At 40.5% G+C, this 20,297-nt stretch overlaps 1 protein-coding gene across 1 annotated transcript in view; it reads left to right on the forward strand.

Moving 5' to 3' along the window:
• LOC126375415 (UHRF1-binding protein 1-like) overlaps positions 1 to 20,297 on the forward strand; it is a 45,510-nt gene that overhangs the window by 9,630 nt on the left and 15,583 nt on the right. The window contains exons 4-23 of the mRNA XM_050022326.1: positions 4,314 to 4,391; positions 4,763 to 4,867; positions 5,501 to 5,627; positions 8,913 to 9,073; positions 9,467 to 9,617; positions 10,065 to 10,191; positions 10,748 to 10,859; positions 11,162 to 11,267; positions 12,002 to 12,093; positions 12,544 to 12,679; positions 13,064 to 13,242; positions 13,769 to 13,883; positions 14,803 to 14,937; positions 15,393 to 15,562; positions 16,167 to 16,342; positions 16,908 to 17,044; positions 17,553 to 17,696; positions 18,107 to 18,278; positions 18,523 to 18,643; positions 19,255 to 19,389. Coding sequence (XP_049878283.1) covers positions 4,314 to 4,391; positions 4,763 to 4,867; positions 5,501 to 5,627; positions 8,913 to 9,073; positions 9,467 to 9,617; positions 10,065 to 10,191; positions 10,748 to 10,859; positions 11,162 to 11,267; positions 12,002 to 12,093; positions 12,544 to 12,679; positions 13,064 to 13,242; positions 13,769 to 13,883; positions 14,803 to 14,937; positions 15,393 to 15,562; positions 16,167 to 16,342; positions 16,908 to 17,044; positions 17,553 to 17,696; positions 18,107 to 18,278; positions 18,523 to 18,643; positions 19,255 to 19,389 — 2,679 coding nt within the window. The remainder of the gene's footprint in view (positions 1 to 4,313; positions 4,392 to 4,762; positions 4,868 to 5,500; positions 5,628 to 8,912; positions 9,074 to 9,466; positions 9,618 to 10,064; positions 10,192 to 10,747; positions 10,860 to 11,161; positions 11,268 to 12,001; positions 12,094 to 12,543; positions 12,680 to 13,063; positions 13,243 to 13,768; positions 13,884 to 14,802; positions 14,938 to 15,392; positions 15,563 to 16,166; positions 16,343 to 16,907; positions 17,045 to 17,552; positions 17,697 to 18,106; positions 18,279 to 18,522; positions 18,644 to 19,254; positions 19,390 to 20,297) is intronic.

Raw genomic sequence — 20,297 nt, forward strand, 5'->3', positions numbered from 1 at the left:
GGCAACACTACACCATGAAAAATCGAGTTTTATATTAAAAACCTGCTAAGTTCAAATTTAAAAGTAGGTACCTATTAGTCTAATAATAAATAAATACTTTTCTTTCTTCTTTCATTCTTTCTTTTAATAATTTTAAAAATATACCTATTTTTAACAAAGTTTCATTGACAATCATAAACATATCTATTTTAAGTTTTGTATATGGTAAAATGCATTTAAAGTGGGCATTAGATTCGCTTCCAATATTTTTTTAGCTTGATAAAGTCATCGGGAACTTGGTCGCCATTTTTAACAATAATGTTTTTGGTGGAACTAGAAACTACCGTGCACACGCACGTCGTTAATCAAATTGCAAGGGTTCTTCGTGTATACAATATTCAACGGATACTCGTTAATTTTTACAAAAATCACATTGTATCCGTTGGCAATTAGAAGCGCGGTGATCGTACCAACTTTGCGTCAGCGAACCATGTACCTATGAGAATGTATGCGCGGTGACTCGTTAGCAAATTGAGTTTGTTTGTAAAACTAAAAAACTTTGCTAACGATAATATTGAACTTGGCTCTCATTTCACATTTATGTTTTTGATTGGATATCATTACTTTTTGTAGGTAAGTACATATCCTCGTAACGCGTGGGTCCTTTTAAAAGGACAAATTCAAAACTAAAAGTCGACTTTATAAAAATAAAACATTTGAATACCTATTAAACTTGTTTAAGATTCACGTTAAGTTAAAAAAAATATATGCCAGTAAAATGGATGAGAGTTGTGTTGTATCATGGGCGAAAAGCTGACAACCTATCACCGCTAAACACATGTTCCAACTTGCTTACCTACCCTAATAGTACTTGTCGAATGTGGCATCAAGTGGTTCCATGATCACTTAGTGCTCTGCCTACCCCGATAGGGCATATAGGCGTGATATGTTATGTTAAGTTAATCTACATACCTACCACAAAAAGACCGGCTGTCATGAGTTTTGATTACTTACTGATTCTTACATCTATAGTTAGGTACAGGCACTAATTAGGTATTTATGTTAAGCGTTCATAATAGAATCTAATTATTTAAAAGTTGCTAGTTTTTTTTTCCTTTGTATTCATCTAATTACCTATCTGCATACCAAATTTTAACTTTCTAGGTCATCTGCAACTGGGTTAGAGTTTTGATCTATAGGTCAGTCAGTCAATGATAAAAATGAGGATTTTTGGATATTAATATCTAAATAACCGTTTGAGATAAGCTTATGAAATTTAGAACACATATGTATGTTGCAAGTCTCAATAAATGAGCCAAATTTGATACGTTTATGTGATATAGTTTTTGATTTATGAGGGGGTCAAAAGTGGCTCCAGATGGTTCGTGTAATATTACACACGGTGCGGCTCGCCAGTTCTATTTCTTGAACTTGGCTTGACACGCTACCGCGTGTCTAGATACTTTTCTTTCTTCTTTCATTTCATTATTTCTTTTAATAATTTTAAAAATGTACCTATTTTTAACTAAGCTTTATTCACAATCATAAATATATTTTAAGTTTTGTGTATGGTTAAATGCATTTAAAGTGAGCATTAGATTCGATTCCAATATGTTTTTAGCTTGATAAAAGTCATCGGGAATTTGGCCGCCTTTATTAACAATAATGTTTTTGGTGGGATTAGAAACTACCGCGCACACACACGACGTTAATCAAATTGCAAGGGTTCTTCGTATATACAATATTCAACGGACACTCGTAAATTTTTACAATAATCACATTGTTTCCGTTGGCAATTAGAAGCGCGGTGATCGTACCTACTTTGCGTCAGCGAACCATGTAGGTAACCTATGAGAATGTATGCGCGGAGACTCATTAGCAAATTGAGTTTATGTTTGTTAGTTCCATTTCTGATAAATATTAAACAATTAAGTAAATCACATTCCTATCCAAGTAAGAACTTAGCATAACAATATTGTTTATCTTCCACGAGTCGAAAAACTTACCTCTTAAACAAACATACTTTCCATACGTTTTAAAAGCTCGTTCGATTTTAATTGTTACTTGTTACATAGCTAATTCTGGCACAAAATAAACAAACATGATTTTACGACAATACTTCACTAAATCAAAATAGAGGATAACTTTAGATATAAGAGTTTTAAGTAGGAATTCACTAAATACTTTTTGTCTTAAGTGGGTATACTCCTAGACAATTGAAGTAAAATTTATCTTAACTAGTACTTGATGAAGTGCAACTTGACTTTACTTTTCTAAACTGATTCTTACGAAATCAATTGTTTCTAAAGTCTTACTTCATTTAGAAAAATATTACTTAACGCCATTTTGCACTTACGGGACGAAAACAAGTAATTTTTTTTGACAATATTACCGTCAAAAACTGAAGTAAATTAATATAATATTTCTGTTGTAGTAACAATTACTGCGTTCAGCTGTCACGTATTAATAGAAAATGAATTTATCTGTACCATATGTCACCATTTTTTTTATTTGCTGAATAATCAATACAAATTTTATTATTATTTTTCTGGTATATTCAAGGCCCTTCTGTTTTTTAACACTTTCTATCGATTTTACACGAGAAACAATCATGCGTTTATAATTTCCTGTATGTGAAACGGCGGAATAACCTTTTGTTAAAATAACAACTAGTATTTTAGTCGCCATTTTCTTACAGACTTCATTTCTTGTGTTAATGTAAATGTTCGCCATTATATTCTAAAATAAAGACGCGTGAAGTAAAAATCGTTTTAAGTATGACCTGAAGTTTTACTTCGTTAAGTTACAATTGACTCAGTGCAATTCAATCCTATAGTCTTAACTAAGTATTGTAGATATCTTCAAGTATACATTCTTGGTATTAAGTGATACTACAAGAATTCTAAGTTTAGAATACGCAAGAACATTGTCTAAAGTAGGGTTTAAGTCTGACTTAGCGTTGTCTTAAGTCTGTCTTGTATAAGAGTTAAAGTATGTGCCCACTTTTACTAAACTGTGTCTTCAAGATATCTTGAGGGATATCTTGGAGACATATAAGACTTATCCAAGACAAGGGCTTGATTTAGTCTACTTGCCTTCAAGATATCTACAATTCTCTTTTAAGACAATCGGTTGCTACTTGGGCCTCTAACTCTGACTACCCCAATGGGGAGTGTAGTCGAGGTTTTATGGTTGTATGTTATATTATATACAAGTATTAAATAACTTGTAATGAATATCCTCATTGGTTTTTAAAAGATGTGTTGCTGTTGCAGTTTCTTGTCATTTCTTCTCCTCAGCCATAACACCTTGCGAAATGACGTAAATTCAAAAATGTTACATTGACCTTCAACAAGTTTTTCCATGATAAATACGTTGAATAAATGATTCTAATTTCTAGTAATCCTACCCATATTACGTAGGTAAAGGTGTTGTTATCTTTGTGACGTGAAATTACCATTATGAATAAGTTTTGTCTTTCCTATTAAGGTGAGTCTATGGATTTGTCTGTCTGTCCGCGCCATCGTAGCTCCATAACATGGCCCCCGACGCGCCAATAAATAAATGTTCTAATAAACACAAGTAGACAATAATTATTTTTCGTTTTTGAAAGCACCTTTTTAGTGACGGACATTTTTTAAAAATTTTATTGATTTGGAGTTCCTGTATAGATGACAAAGGTTAAGGAAACACACTATGTATAACGCATCATTCGTATACATTTTAAATAATGTTTAGTTCTCCTTTCCTTTCCTGATAACATATAAGGTTTCTTCAATGTTTCAAATCAAAAAGATTTGTTCTTCAACATTTTACACTAGAGCCAAACCGCCAACGTGAAAGGCAAACACAAATTTTGCATACATTTACATACATGCTTAAGTCAACACGAGTCCATAATCCTATTAGGATGGGTAGGTAGAGCTATAAATTTCCAAGTCGATTTTGTTCCAAAATCTCATAATGCATGCATAATATCTTTAACGAACGACCTCCGTGGTTGCGAGTTGGGCTCACGATCGGGAGGCCCCGGGTTCGAATCCCGGTGAGGACATATCACAAAAATCACCTTGTGATCCCTAATTTGGTAAAACATTACAGGCCGATCACATGATTGTCCGAAAGTAAGATGATCCGTGCTTTGGAAGGCACGTTACGCCGTTGGTCTCGATTACTACTTACTGATGTAAGTATGTAGTAGTTACATGAGCCATGTCGAGGGCCTTTGGCGGATCAGTAATAACCCTGACACCAGGGTTGATGAGGTTGGTATTCCACCTCACAATCCACACGATAAGAAGAAAATATCTTTATGGAGAAAATGTTGTTTTCAGGTGATAGATGGAATCTCAGTGGCTGTGAACCAAGTGCAAATAGACTTCAGTTGTGATGCTTTCACCAGCAGTGTTCAGGTATGTATGTGACACCTTTTCGTCTAGTCAATGTGGTCCTGTGGTCCACCGGCTTCTCCGCCGCAGGTTCGAACTCCGGTACCGGACTTGCACCAATGAGTTATTAATTTATCTTAAGTGCAGTTCTCACAAACACATTTGGGTCGGCATTTAAAATAAAAAGGGTTAGATTGAAGAATCTTCTTGTCACAGGTGCAATGTTCACAATGTTCAGTCTCAGTTCTAATTTCTAAAGAGTGAAGTGTTTGAATACTGAAGTATACCTTTTTGGATTTGTTTTAAACGTCACCAATCCCCGTGTTATACTATTATATATACAAGGACAAAGGCTTGCGTCTGTGTCCTTTAAAGCGCATTTTTTTGTATTACAGATCTCACGAGTGACTGTGGAGTCCCGGACCCCTGAGGGTCGAAAGGGAGACCTAAGACTGACTAGGATCAAATCGCCCGATACAGGACAACTTTTGATATTTAAGGTAATTATAAATTTTACCACTCGCGTCAGACAGAGTACTGCGGGGCGGAAGGCAAGACGGAAACAGCCTTTTTTTTCCCTAAAAAGTAGCATGGAAAATTCTACACCGATAAGTGCGTGGCTCTTAAATTAGTGATGTGATGAAATTTTACTCCCTCCGTTTGATTGAGGGCAGGTCTATGCCCAGTAATGGGACGTAAATGACTATAAGGTCACCTAATATTTCCCGAAGTCTGAAGTGTGGACTTCACCACGCTACTGCATTGCCGGTTGGTGGAGGTGTTTTGGGTTAGCAGCCAACCTACTAAACTAAATTTTTTTTATTTGTTTGTGTACCTATACTGCCGTCCTTCACTTACAATCACTGCTAGAAAGAGATAGAGCTAGTTTAAAAACTGTCAAGTCAATTCAAAATCAATAAAAACCAAAAATAAAACCTAAACCTAAATCTTTATTCAGTAGGTAACATAGTTACACTTTAAATCGTCATTTTTTACATAACGAACGTCGCATCCGGCTATAACTACTGCAGCTTCTCACAACCTGTATAGCCGGGGAAAAGAAACTTCAAGGAAAACTGCTCCAATATCATTTTGCGGTTGTACTCAGTTGTAACAAAGATCTTCCTCTTCAGGAATTGGAATGGCAAAGCGCGCGGATAGAAGCGAAGGCGCACTCTGCCGCGGCGGCGAACCTGCAACCTTTGCGGCTGTTACTCGGCAACACACACTGCCGCATCGTCATCAAGAAGCGATTGTCAGGTGACATACTGAATATCCATTACCACTACTGAATTCCATACTTTATGCCATTCCAGAATGCAGATGCAGGTGCCATTATAAAAAGAATCATGGACCCTGGAAGCACAGCAAAAATAGGAGACTGGAGAGCGTAGTCTTAACTTAGCGCAAAATAAGTACATTTTGTACAGTGCTTATATTTTACAAATTCCATAGTAATATCGTGTTTTGACGTTTAGTAAAAAGTAACTTATTTTGACTAGTTGGAAACTAGCCTAGTTTTTTATATCATCTTCAGCATGTTCACGTGAGTAGATTGATTGATGCAATAAATAAATCAATTACCCTTTTTAGAAAAGTCGATTTTTCATCAATATGTCTCTGGTGATTATATTTCTAATGGACCTACTTCAAAAATTGCGATTTAAACATTTCGTGATTCGGTAATAAAAACATGAGCAATGTTGAGAGTGCGATAACCACGCGATAACATTTCAAAATGTAACCGTTGCAGAACTGGTTTGCTCTTAGGTTTATTGGAATTTACTTTTAGAAGTCAAACTATATATAGATGTTAGAGTAAGAATATTATACTCTGATCCCAAGGTAACAGTGACCTTTGTGGAGGACGCATAGCGCCAGTTAAACAATGGCTCACTGTCACGGATTACTTTTATTGGATGTTCTCTGTACGGAGTTCGACACAAGAATGGTACAACTCGTGCGGCTCGCCTTCTTATAAGGGTTGTCCCCACTACCGTACCTTGCACGTGTGTCGTAAACAAGTGCAGGTGTTGTTTGTTTGCTAGCCGCACGTGTTGTTTACAGTTAACATAATATTTAGATTTTCAATATTTCGCTGTCGCGCTATCACGGCCATACTGATACGCAGCTCGTGCTCTGAGCTTGCGTTTATTCTGAAACAAGGGTATCTTTTAGTTCACTGTAGTAGCATATTCAATTTGTAACTAAGTATTTGTGCTGTTAAGTCAGTTGTTGTAAGTCTATATCGGTGCATCGACACGAGCTTACAATTGGCAAATTCAATAATAATCGTTTCATTCTTTAAATTGCATTGTTACGCCCAGTTGTAAGTCTATATCGTTCCATCGATACGATCTCACAAATTAAAAAATAATAGTTTCCTAGTCCGTTATTTGTTCAAAGATCGGATTAAAATGGGTGAAGATGTTAATCAACCAAATAGTTTTTACTTTTCGCCAGACTCAGAGGCTTAAATTTTATAAGCTTGTTCTGGTTGAAAGTTCAGTAGACAAACTCAGCGGCCAAAAATATAGCTTGTTTCAACAACATCACGGTGAAAGGGACGTTTGCCAAACTCAGAGGCTTTAGTTGCTTGGATTAGCAGCAGTTCCAGTCTCAGAAATATTCGATGAACTCAGAGGCTATTTTGTGGCTTGTTTTTGATATTTGTTGGTTGTTGCTTCTGGTGATTTTACTTTTCGCCAGACTCAGAGGCTTAAATTTTTATAAGCTTGTTCTGGCTGAAGGTTCAGTTGTCAAACTCAGCGGCCGAAAATATAGCTTGTTTCAACAACATCACGGTGAAAGGGACGTTTGCCAAACTCAGAGGCTTTAGTTGCTTGGATTAGCAGCAGTTCCAGTCTCAGAAATATTCGATGAACTCAAGAGGCTATTTTGTGGCTTGTTTTGACAAGTGACCTTTACAACCATTTTTTTTTATTTCTTGTAAACTGCTATCACGGATCATTCTAAATTCAGGTTTGGTATTAATCTGAGATGTTCATGAGCTATTGTAGTATTTTTTTTTGGCCAGGACGAAGACTTTGTATTTCGTATCGATTATTGCCAATAATTTTTACAATTTGATATGGCCCTAAATATTTAGGACCTAGCTTGTTATTAGACCATTGGGTTGCTTTACAAAGCACAAAGTCTCCTGGATGAAATAATTTTACTTTAGCACATTTGGAATCGAAACGTTTCTTGCTTTCTGAAGATTGTTCGGTCATTCTGATAATCTATTAAAAGAAATGGCGGCTATCGGCAATCAAGCGCCAGCTTAGTATACAATACGCTGCCACGAAGTCACCACCACACGGCACACACGCGGCACGGCTGCCACTCTCAGAGTGTGCCATGCTGTAACGCCTTCGCCGTTTGTCATTCACTCGTCGTCATGTAGCAGTGGTCACATGAAACAAAATAACTAGGTGTATTATCACATTCACATGACTCTTTCAATCGGTTTATAAAGATTTGATTAATGACGGTAGATTACAAATCACGTTGTAATTTAACGAAAGTTCATTTCTTTATTGCTTGGAGTGAGAAAATACAGCTTAAACCACGCAGCGTTAGCGTGTCTGCACCAATTCAAAACATTTTTAGACCAAAATACCAAGATTTGACAATGATGAAAACCGATTTGAAAACGCGGTTTGAATTATGATTGACACGTATTGCGGGAATATATCTCGTCAATTTTGTTTTAAAATAAAGAGAAATAGTACTTTCCAAGTTAATTTGAAATCAATTTCCTCATTATTAAAAATTAAAATACACCCAGCAATGAAGTCAATAACAATAAAGTTCCAGTATGAAAACGACTCACCGTAACAATAGTATTCAAATGCAGGTAGGCACCATTATCCTCGATCCTGACTCCATCCACGATTATTATCTTATCAGGATAATACGAGTATTTGAAACTTAGTTTCATCCTTTGTGGCCGTCTTTTTCAATATAATGGGTGGGCAGCAGGACGATCCCACTTCTGATGTTAGAGTAAGAATATTATACTCTGATCCCAAGGTAACAGTGACCTTTGTGGAGGACGCATAGCGCCAGTTAAACAATGGCTCACTGTCACGGATTACTTTTATTGGATGTTCTCTGTACGGAGTTCGACACAAGAATGGTACAACTCGTGCGGCTCGCCTTCTTATAAGGGTTGTCCCCACTACCGTACCTTGCACGTGTGTCGTAAACAAGTGCAGGTGTTGTTTGTTTGCTAGCCGCACGTGTTGTTTACAGTTAACATAATATTTAGATTTTCAATATTTCGCTGTCGCGCTATCATAGATAGATCCTCCTGAGAACAGTTCTAGAACCACATTCAAACCAGACTCTTTGACGAAGCCGGTGTCATTGGTACCCCCAATCATCCATTCAAGTCGTAGGCGTTTTTGGCCACACAACCTTCGTATAAAAGAACGCCAACAAAGGGAGCGAAGAGTGCTTGGCACCGGCAATAGCAGCGTATTTATATACTCGCGCTGCACACTTTCCAACTGAACTCTAAAACCCTGTGAATTTCCTCAGACTGCGCCGTGATAGGGTCTCGGCTGGCGATCCGTCCGGAGCCGCTGGCGTGGGCGCTAACGGACGGACAGCTGCGCGCCGCGTTAGCCTGCGCCGCCGCGCTAGCAGAGCCTGTAAGGAAGGCCACCGCCGCCGCCACCAGGGCCAAGGCTCTTAGGAAGGTGAGAGACTGATGTAGCCAGGTGTTTGTATGCTATTCCCAGTTGGATCCATCTGGAGACGCAGGCGTGGCAGCCCGTGATGAACGCCAGTGTCGCCGCCATCAGGGCCAAGGCTTAGGAAGGCGAGTGATAGAGTCCATGGTCGTAATCCATGTCAAGAGCCTTTTGGCAGAAAGATAATAACACCAGAACTTGGTAAGGTCTTAAAAGATTTCAGGAAAACCAAATTGCGGATTAGTCTAATAACTCGTTCACCAACAAGTCCTTGATGCAGCATTTACATAAGTGCCTAAGAGACTATCAGATTTAGAGAACACCTAAACCTAGGATGGAATGTTTTTGAAAACGGAGTACGTAGTTTAACCAATAATCTAATTTTCCCCTTCATAACAGATAGAAGAGCCACGCGAACAAATCCAAAGCAGATCGTCCACAGGCGACCGGGACATCCTGGCTCGCATGTTCGCGAAGCACGACGTGCGCGAGACCTCGTACCATCTGCTCGCGCCGCGCATTGACCTGCATCTCTGTGATGACCCAGGATGTAAGTCATTGTTTGATTGACGTGAACAATCAGGGGCGAAACCAAGGGATTTCCAGGGCGCGAGGATCGCACGGTGAAAAGATGTTCTTATATTGAATTGTAGAAAATATTTTATATGTTATGTGATGTTTAGAAATGTAATGAATTAGGCGCTGAATCCGAAGGTGTATGTGTAATATAGAGAGAAAAGTATAAAGCCCTCTCTTTCTCTTTCTCTCCTTGGCATTTATTATTCCCATGGATGGTGGCGTCTGCCTTCTTTGTATTTACCTTCCACTTCGTTCTTTCGGACGTGTCGTTTTTAGATACATCTCAAAAGCGCAGGTCCTTCTTGACCTCTACGCCCATTTTGTTCTTCCGATATTAGATTCTGCACCAATTGACATTTTCAGACCGCCAGCCCTGATTTTTATTCATTATAATAATATGTCGTTACAATCCCAACAGTGGGCCGTTCAGAAAAGCCTTCACTGTCCAACGGCGGCGCGTTGCAAGTGACTCTAGTCGGCATGCAAGCGGACTTGTTTCCCTACCACAAAGCTTCCGGGGAAAGACGACATTGGAGAGGATACAGGTGAGAGCAATATTGTATTATTATGTAATTTCAGTTATATTTTATCTTATAACATTGTTAGTATAATTAGAATGATGTAGTACGTACGTATAGTGTTGAAAGGATTGATGAATGTGGAGGAAGCAAGAGAAGTATGTCAGGATCTCTATCCTCTTGCTTCCTCCACATTAATCAATACGCAGAGGCGTACCCTGGTGGAAAATAGGCGTGAGTTTATGTATGTCGCTTAGCGCGAATGAGACGAAATATATGCCAATCTAATCACGCTACATTAAAAGGGGTTTAAGCGGAATCGGAGCGTTGATATTTACGGATTAATATGAGTTGTAGCAACAACGCCCCCGCGCCCAAAACGCGGTTCTATATGAATCAACACAAAGCTCCAATACCGATGATCTGGTGCCCAGCCTAAAATGTTTATTTTCCTGTATCTAAACTAGGAAACTTTAATTCAAACGGAATGTTGGCGCCCAAAATCAATCACTGGCTGTTTTTGGAAAGGATATTATCTTTTCCTAAAAGTTAACAGAAAATGGTTGTTGATATTCTTTTGCAGAGAAGCAGCTACACCGCACAGTCAGTGGTTATCGCAAGCTCTGTCTTCGTTCTGCGCGACGTTGCTCGAGACGTTGGATCCTCGACCTCTTACTCCCAGCACTAGAGTTAATGTGAGTATACAATATCCGTTATCGTGGATTTTTAAATAAAAATGGAAAATTGGACTTCAAACCACAAAATGAAATACTAAAGTTTAATTCGGTGAACACATGTCGTTAAAAATGATTCGCCCTTAATGTGCCATCTGATTGGGATGGCGCGCGGATTTAAATCCGAACATCGTCCACCTTATTTTGTAAACTAACTTAGAATTTAAGTTTTTATTACTAACCCTAAATGGATCTTATGATGTTCAAAACACATTTTTGAATTGAATTTGCATTAAAACAAATATTCTTATTGTTTGTTACAGGCTAGTCAACCCGAGCGGTCGGAAGAGGGCATATCCAACGGAGTGCCGCATCGGCCCGCACACAGTGCTTCCAACGCTCCGTCCACTAATAATATTACCTCACAAGGTAATAAAGCTTAAAATACATCCCACTACACAACATATTCATACATAAATAGTATGTACCTCCAACTGCTGGGCACTGGTCTCATGGAGCATAGTCCACCACGCTGCTCCACTGCGGGTTGACGCAATGCTCTCAGTAAATTACTACACGACTCGGTTTTACAAACTTAAATAGAAACAACAAAGATTGGCGATTTTTAACGAATATTAAACCTTCCGACTTAAAAATACAATGGACTTTACGAGAATATACGGCTACTTGACAACCCAACGTCAAAACGAGCGTTTTCTTTGGACTTTGTATGGAAATACTGTCCTGTGAAGCTGTCAAATGTCGTACTCATTGTTACTTAATTCGTAAATAAAATTCGAAAATAAGTCGAAAAGTAAAATTAGATTGATGTTTGGTCATCTTAGACTGGCTTCTATTTCTAGATTAGCATTTTATAATTTATCTTTGACCCAGTCAAGAGGGATGAGGTTATTGCGTCTTTGGCTGAACCCTTATGAAATGTAATGTAATGTGTGATTTGTTCGTTCATTTCGTTGTAGATCTGGGCTTCTATGCCAAGCCATAACAATATTCGGTGCAGATTTACCGATCTAGAGAACGTTTTTCTATAAAAATTAGCCAGAAATCCTGACGCTCTGTCCCTCCAATGCAGCTTAAGTAGATGGGTAGCTTTGGTATTCTTTCACAACACAGTCTATAGTTTTTTATTTTACATATTGCAGCGTCTCCGACTAGGACGCGCATTCTCCAACAACTGGGCAAACTGATGACGACGTGTCTCGTGCTTAGGATAGACGACTTCACTGTTTACAAGGTACATAACAAATAACATGGAATCAGTATAAAAATATACAGACGTCGTATACTATGACGTCATATGCTAACGCACTTCAAATGCAAAATGAAATTGTTTTTGTTTCAAAATTACAATTTTATAATTTGTCATTGAAGTCTATATCAAGAGTCAGTGTCGTCCTGTGATACATCGGCTGTGGTCAATCGGGGAGCGCCGGTTCCAAGCCTCGTATTGGACTTGCACCAATGAGTTATTAATTTATCTTAAGTGCAGTGTTTACTAACACAGTTGGATCGACCATTATAGACGGCGATACTGCTCACCACCTATCACGTTGGTCTAACAGAAAGCTCGCTGAGGTGTGGGGACTCAGTTCATCTTGCGATGGTGTACCTCGGCCTACCCCAATTGGGATATAGTTGTGAGCTTATGTGATGTGTCATTGATTTAGTCATCACCCTATGACAGGTATCGACGGGCAGTAAGAGCCGCGAGGCGCCGCGGCCGCTGGTGAGCGCGGAGAAGGCCACACTGCCGGGAGACGCGGGGTTGCTGCATGCTGAACTCACCTTCTTCTACTACCCTGGAGACGTCTGCTTCCCTGGTAACTTGACGGGACTCAGAAACATTTTATCACTCTACTTCTCTCATGAATCCGTGATAACTGTGTTCAGGAAACGCGCTTTAATCGTAGTGTCACGAGTTGGTACTCCAGCTCGGGGTCTAAATTCGACTTTATGAGTTTGAATTCATGTTTAGATCCTAGATATCACCTGGTCTCCAGGTTTTGTATTGTTACGTAACAATCCGCGCCACTGCAAAAAATCAACGCACGTCAGGCCGAGGTATATGAATGGGTGCATACATGCTCCATGGTCTTCGAAGGATATCCTCACAGGATATTCTAGTCTCACCGTGATTCAGATCCAAAATGACCATTACTTATTAGACTACAACTAGCCCTAAACTGAGTTATTCCTTTCCCCAGTGCCCTCTCCAAAGCTGTACGTGCAGCTGTCCCCGGTGCGGGTGTCAGTGGACGTGGCCAGCGTGGTGTGGCTGGGGGCCTTCCTGCCGCACGTGGGCCGCGCCGCGCAACACGCCTCCGCCGCCGCGCAGGACCAGGAGGCCTACATGGACGTCAGGGCTGAAGCCATCATGCCTAAGGTGCGTTCTTGGTACTTGTTTTTAATTTCCGAACGCATTCTAATGTCAAAAACATAAAATCATTTGAGTTTGACAGATCCAATAAAGATTAATAGGAGGAAAGAAGACGAAAATTTAGTCTTTGATGAGAGTGGAAAAAGCGAAAATGGTGTGTCAGGATCGTGGTAAGTGGAAATTGGCGTAGTCTTATGTAACACGGAAATTAGGGGAAAGATTTCCCATACTACTGTTTGTGGGGGTTATGAGGTCCCTACCTAGTCGGAAATATCTGACTAGGTCAAACATCAGCGTTCGACTCAAAATCTGCAGGTCCCTAGTTTTATTCCAGATGGAGATACTATTAATAAAAACCACTATGAGACTGATCCTCATTGGGTATAGATTTTGTAGGGTGATTCACGGAATTGTCTGGTAAAATTGAGTGATCAGAGTAAAAAGGTATCAGAATACAACGTGTGGCCATATTTAATGTTGACGACCTACTCTGTACATGATTATATATTTACTCGTATATTTGTCTTAACAGATTGTTCTAGAAGCGGGACCTGAACATATATCTCAGCAACGCGACCGACCAAAAGAGCTCCACATATGCACCGCACGCGCCACGATCACCAACGTACGAGAATCACCCAGAGCTAGTAAGTCCACACCATTATAATATTTGCATAATAACCAAGAGCACGTACAAATTAGGGCTTATTACATCTACCTGTCCAACAGGGTAGATGCGTCAAGGTCACGGCGGTTGCCCTGGTTACTCCCCTCCAACTCCCGTTTCCCGATCAGATCGTGTAGTCTACTAGCAAATCGGCGGGTCGTAATCATGAAAACCACGATCTTGAGCGAGTTGGTGGGAAGTAACCATAGTAACAACCCGTGACCTTGACGCATTTAGCCTGTTGGACAGGTAGACCTACCTGGGTGTAATAAACCCTAACTTGTACGTGCTCTTGGTATTAATTCTAAGAACTTTGATAAACTGCCGTCACTTCTGAAACTGGTTTCTGAAGCTAAGAGTGACAACTCGCGACCAGTGTGCGCGCGAAACGAAAACGCGTCTAAAGTGCAAGCGTCCTTATGGTTGTGCGTATGATGCTACACCATAAAACCAATGGCACTTCAGAAAGCACCTTTAGGAAGGACTGGAACTGTCTTCCGTCGTCTGTTTTTCCAACTAGTTATAATCTGGGAGTCTTCAAGGCTAGAGTGACTAGGAATTTGGTAGGTAAGTGTGATACACCCTAGACCACTTCGTTACTTACCATCAGGTGAGATTACGATCAAATGCGAGCCTATATTATTTAAAAAGAAAAACATAGTTACTTTTAATTTCTATCCATACCACACCCCTGGCCACTCCATATATCGAGCAGATCAGAAAGCAGGAATTCCATAGTCCATACAGTCCGCGCTCTCTCCGTATCTCCTTACCGACTTACGACCATTTAAGAGTAAAACAAGACCCAGAGGAGGTCAGGTCGGCGCCCGATACGAATTGGAGTGCGGGGTGGTGGAAAAGGTGACCCAGCTTAACCAATTCTTGTCTTATTATTACAGATACAGCGGGCACGAGAGCGGACTTAGCCGCCATATTATCAGCGTTGCGTCGATCAGCGCCATCTCGCGGACAGTTCCCATGCACCGCCGACGATCTGGACCCCATACACGAGCAGTTTATATTGCATGCTGACAGTAAGTGTCTGATAGATGATCCCCGATACCTGTAGATAAATAATTATTTCAATAAATACGCGGTGCTAATCTATGTCGTCTTTCGATTTCGATTCCACTTCGATACTTATTTCCATCCAAATTCATCCAGTCGTAAAGAAACAAGGCTACTTTAGCATTTATACAGGGTGGTAATAATAGTACTGAGTGAATTCAAATCACTTTCCTAGTAAATACGAATATTCATTGACTTTCCTCTCTATTCTCGTCGTTATCGCCGGTTCGAAACCCAATACTTGCACCAATGAGTTGTTAATTTATCTTAAGTGCAGTTTTTACTTACACAGTTGGCTCGACCGCCATAGACGGCGATCCGGCTCACCAACTGTCAGTCTAACAGAGAGCTCGATGAGGTGTGGGTATCTCTGACTACCCTAATTGGGATATAGTCGTAAGATTATATTGTGTTTTTATAGACCTAGACGACATCGACCGCGGCACGGCGGTGTCGGCGGAGATGCTGTGGCGCGAGAGCCGGTCCATCTGGTGCGCCCGCGTGGAGCCTCTGTGGGCGGACTTCTGCGGCGCGCGCGCCACCAACTACAAGCCCGCGCCGTTGCTCGACGCCACGCCGCTCACCGCCTGGGTAACCATATCTTGTGCTATATATGCATTGGTTTAAGACTGGTTAGAGCCCTCAGCGATCCCCATTTGTCCGGCCTAGTAGTTAATGCCATTTGCGGCAAATCTACAATAAGTCACGCCAAAAATGGTTTAAGACGATCTTCGCTTGATAGTGAAAAACCTAGTAAAGAAATATTTCAAAAGATCATCAATGACGATCCAGTCAAATCAAATGCCATCGATCTCCCTACTCTCCTTAAGAAGAATAAAGAATGATACTACGTAACAGTCATGACTAATATCATGTACTTTAGAACCCTGTCGCACTATCATATTTGACATTTAATGAGACTTACGGTTTAATTTGACAAAAAAGTTTATGTGACATGGTTTCAGTGTATACATATTAGTACTCATGACCGTACATAGAACAGACACCCTCCCCTCTCCAATTCGTATCGGTGCTGAGCTAGATTTACTTCACCCCCCGCTGGGTATCACTTTAGTCTAAATGGCCGTAAGCTGTTAAGGAGTAAGCGAGCGCTCACAGACTGTCTGTCTCGCTCGCACTTATGAATAAGACAACAAGTTGTGATATCACCAATAAAATGCAACTTCGTCCTCAGATGTGCTTCGAGGAGGGTTTTGACCGCATATGGGTGGTATCCCGTACGTGCGGGCTGGCGGGACTGCAGTTGAACCACTACCAGCTGCTGTTCTTGTTGCGGCAGCTGGAGCGCATCTCCGAGATGGCGGCCTGGCTCGCGCACGACGCAGCCAGATCGCCACAAGCTGACAAGGGGTAAGTATTATTTCAAACCAATATGATCCAAACCTTACACAAACTTACATAAACTCACGCTTATTTTCCACCGGGGTTAGAGACTATGGAATTCCATTTGCTTCGATCCCGACATACTTCTGTTCCTTCCTCCTCATTCATCAATCGTTTCATACACGCACGCCTGTTCAGAGTAGATCGTACTAAACCTTTTCTAAGGACATCCCCCATTTGGTCAATATACATCCTTTAACCCCTTAAACGCCGGAACGCGGATCTCGACCAGACACAATGTAAAATCTATTGTGTCTGTTATCTCGGCATATGAGAGGTTAAGGCCCAGATCTTTTCCTGTATAAAAGCAGGTTTTTCCTAATGAAAACTTTAAGGCCGCAAGATACTCGCTATGATATTAAGATCATGTATGAACCGCACGGACCACGTGACATTTTATTAGGCTTTTTTTGAACCAAGGAGAGTCATCACTAAGTTTAAACTCCTGAGTGCCTGCACCACTTCCAGCTGCAGTTTTAGCAAGCTTATCACCACGAATCATTTAATAAAAAAACTTTTGCTTTATTCCCAGGTCTATAGTAGTTGGTGTGGTAGTGCCAGCAGTGGAGCTGACCTTAGTGCTACCTTCCAACTGTCCTGGACAGGAGTCATCCAGAGACCTGGACAGCGTGCCGTTAGATTCCTCCAGTCTACAGGACATGAAAATGGGTAAGTTTTTAGTATATACAAGGAAATTGACACTTTATCCACTGCACAGATTTCTCCAGTCTTACATGAGATGCTTGATGAACGTCTGCTATAAGAGTCATCGGGCTATTTCTCATAAGGGTTAGGCTAGGATTTTGCAAGTGACGTTAAATGCTGAACGTCCACTGGTACGGGGTCGCAGCATTTTTTGACGTGACTTACAAAATGTAAGACAACAGGTCTGAAGGTGCCTGGTTGATATAATTAATCGACCCTAGTGGGCCGAAAGCTTTAAGTGCTAAATAAGAGAAATCGTCAACCACGCCGGCGAGGTTAAATCAGCAAATCTGCACTAGAAGTTTTCATAACAATCGATGAATGTAGACATTCCATTCGGTTCATTTCGATGCCGCTGCAATGAATGTGAAGATTTAAACAACTCAGATTCATGGTTGCTGAGTTTGGTAATCTACCCAACAAACCCACGATGGAAGAAGAACAACTGAAATAAAAGTCTGTTCATGTACAGGATCAGAAGCCACCATGGCTCCGTCGACGTTAGAACGAGACAACACGTACGCGCTGCCGCCACAGCAATCTATTGAGATCTGCTCGGCGCAGTCGCTACCAGCTGACGAGGTGGCGCCGCCCAGCCCTGGACTTGGCTTCGGAGGTCAGTACATGGATCTTATGTATAGATACTACTTATATTTGCCGTTTCCATGGTAGACCCCCACTGTGCACCACTGAACACAAAATGCCTACTTAGTTTGATTGTTAATTTTCGTGAGTATCCCCTGTGCCCAAGCCGGACACTCCATACAAAAAATGTATTGTTTCCAAATGCCGCCTAACGCATAAGTGCGAGAGAGACAGACAGTTCACGCTCTCCGCCTTACTCTATAGCGGCTTACGCCTATGTACTCGTAAGACTAAGCTAAGACCCAAAGGTGGTAAGATCGACGCCCGATATGAACTGGTTCAGGGCGTAGTGTTATTATTCTTTATTCTATGCCCTAAGCCTCAACCTTTGTATTGACAACATTACACTATGACCTCGAATCCCAAAACCTCTATCCCCAGGCTTCTCATCCATGCGTCGCGGCTTCAACTCGTTGGTATCCAGCATAGACGTGGCGCTGACACGTGACGACACGCGCAGCGACGCGGCGTCCACCGCCAGTTCTGACAGCGACCGCTATGTGCTGGTGGGACTGGCCACCGAATCCCCTGACGATGCTGATTCAGCTTTCAGGTCGGTACATATTATAACATAACATAAACAGCCTATATACATCCCATTGCTGGGCACAAGCCTCCTCTCAATCAACCGGGAGATAGCACGAAGAATTTGCAGTATTGTTTTTTAGTAATTCATTGTTTCTCCTGACTACAGACTTTTTGCATGGACAAATGAATGCAGGTACGAACTTGCAATTTTAAGAACCAAAAATATAATTGCAACGAATCTATTTTATATATTTTTTGTAATCTTACAGAGAATTTGAGCATGGACGAATAGGGGGCGCTAGTGGCGTGGAGGTAGCGGCTGAGGTGGTGGAGCGATCGTCCTCTCCCAGCGACCATTCGGTCACCAGCTCTTGTAGACGAAGAGATGTGGTAAGGCCACGCACTGAACAATTTCTACGGGGTGTAAGTGACATCTTAATGAACACAAAGGGATGATTCTGTAAAGAAACTCCAGATCATGTACAATCTATTTGCTAATACTTCACGACTTCACTTAGCCAGTTATCAAATGACTGAGCCATGTCTGATCGCCCATCTCCGGCTCCGTATTATCCTCACCATACCAAATGTAGTACCATTACAAATTGCCATTACAAACATTAAAATCACGCAAAATATACCATCCACTAGGGTAGTGCAGCGTTGTCAGTGTAAACTAGGTGTTGTGGGACTTGTGGGGTCTTACACCAAACAAATAATAGACTTCATTGGTGAAGGTGGAGTGAACGTTTGTATTTACGGAATACCTAATTATATGTACAAACATATATTGTGTTCGCAACTAGCGGTGGGTTTGTTCATTATAATCTACCAATTAGAAGTAAGAAAATTAGAAGAAAGCAAAATTTGCAGTACGCGCATGCGCCCGCGCATCGCAAGATTACCCATTTTAATCAGAAATTATGACAATTCCGACCGTGATCCTGAGTACTATGTTACTATTTAAAAAACCATAATTTTGAACGTATTTTCGTACGTAGATATCAACATGCACGTGGCGTCTTAACAACATCCACCTAGTGCATCAGAGCATGGAAGGCAAGTCCTGTCTACGGTTCGCCGCGGACGACCTCACCACCGACGAGTGCTCTGCGATACCCTGGGATGAGTTCCAGGTAACATACAACATTTATGAGATTTAATATCCGGTTTTACTGTCAGCACTAGGGCTATAGACTTCTAAAAAGAGATTTGTTGCGATTTCATTTCGTGGCTTTCGTAAGCAAAAAAATATTTTTGTAGATAAACGTTCCGGGAGGTTAAAAAGGCCACATTGAAGACATCTATGAAAGCAATATTGCAATTTGACATTTGTAGTAGCATGGAGAGTTAGGAGAATGCTACACCGACAAGAGCGTGGCTCTTAAATTAGTGATGTGATGACATTGCGGTCTTTTATATGCGCAATTGTTAAATTCCAATATTGCTTTTTAGATGAATTGCTTACCTCCTGTTTACAAATGTTTGTAGAAAGATTACACATTGCATTGATTGCGTGTAATCTTTCTACAAATATTTCTACACAGAAAAAAGAAAAATATTTTAAAAAGCTTAAGAAATGAATACACCGACAAAGCGTGGCTCTTAAATTAGTGACGTGATGACGAAATGAGTAATACAGAACTTAAGCTTTTATATGTTCACATACGACGACACCGGTTAAAAGAGGCTTTGTCAAAAATCAACTCAAAGAAATTTATTCGACATTATCAGTGACAAGATTATTAAAGGTTGATTCTTACACTGTTTTACGCGTTCCGAACCTCAAAAGGAAAAACGGAACCGACGTCTGTTTTTTATTAGAATGTACGTCATTTCAAGAACCTGTTAAAAAAGTATACATTTTATAATTTAGCCTCCTTATAGAAGTCTGTAGCCCGCACATATTCTCAAATAACATTAACCAAAACAGCCCTTGTTTGTCATACCATTACTAACTCACAGTGTTTCATTTACCAGACCAGTCTTATCATGATTTTACAACGTAATTTCAAACAGAATTGGTCAAAACGAAAAAGCAAAT

This window comes from Pectinophora gossypiella, chromosome 19, assembly GCF_024362695.1.
Source record: "Pectinophora gossypiella chromosome 19, ilPecGoss1.1, whole genome shotgun sequence".
NCBI classification, from domain to species: domain Eukaryota; kingdom Metazoa; phylum Arthropoda; class Insecta; order Lepidoptera; family Gelechiidae; genus Pectinophora; species Pectinophora gossypiella.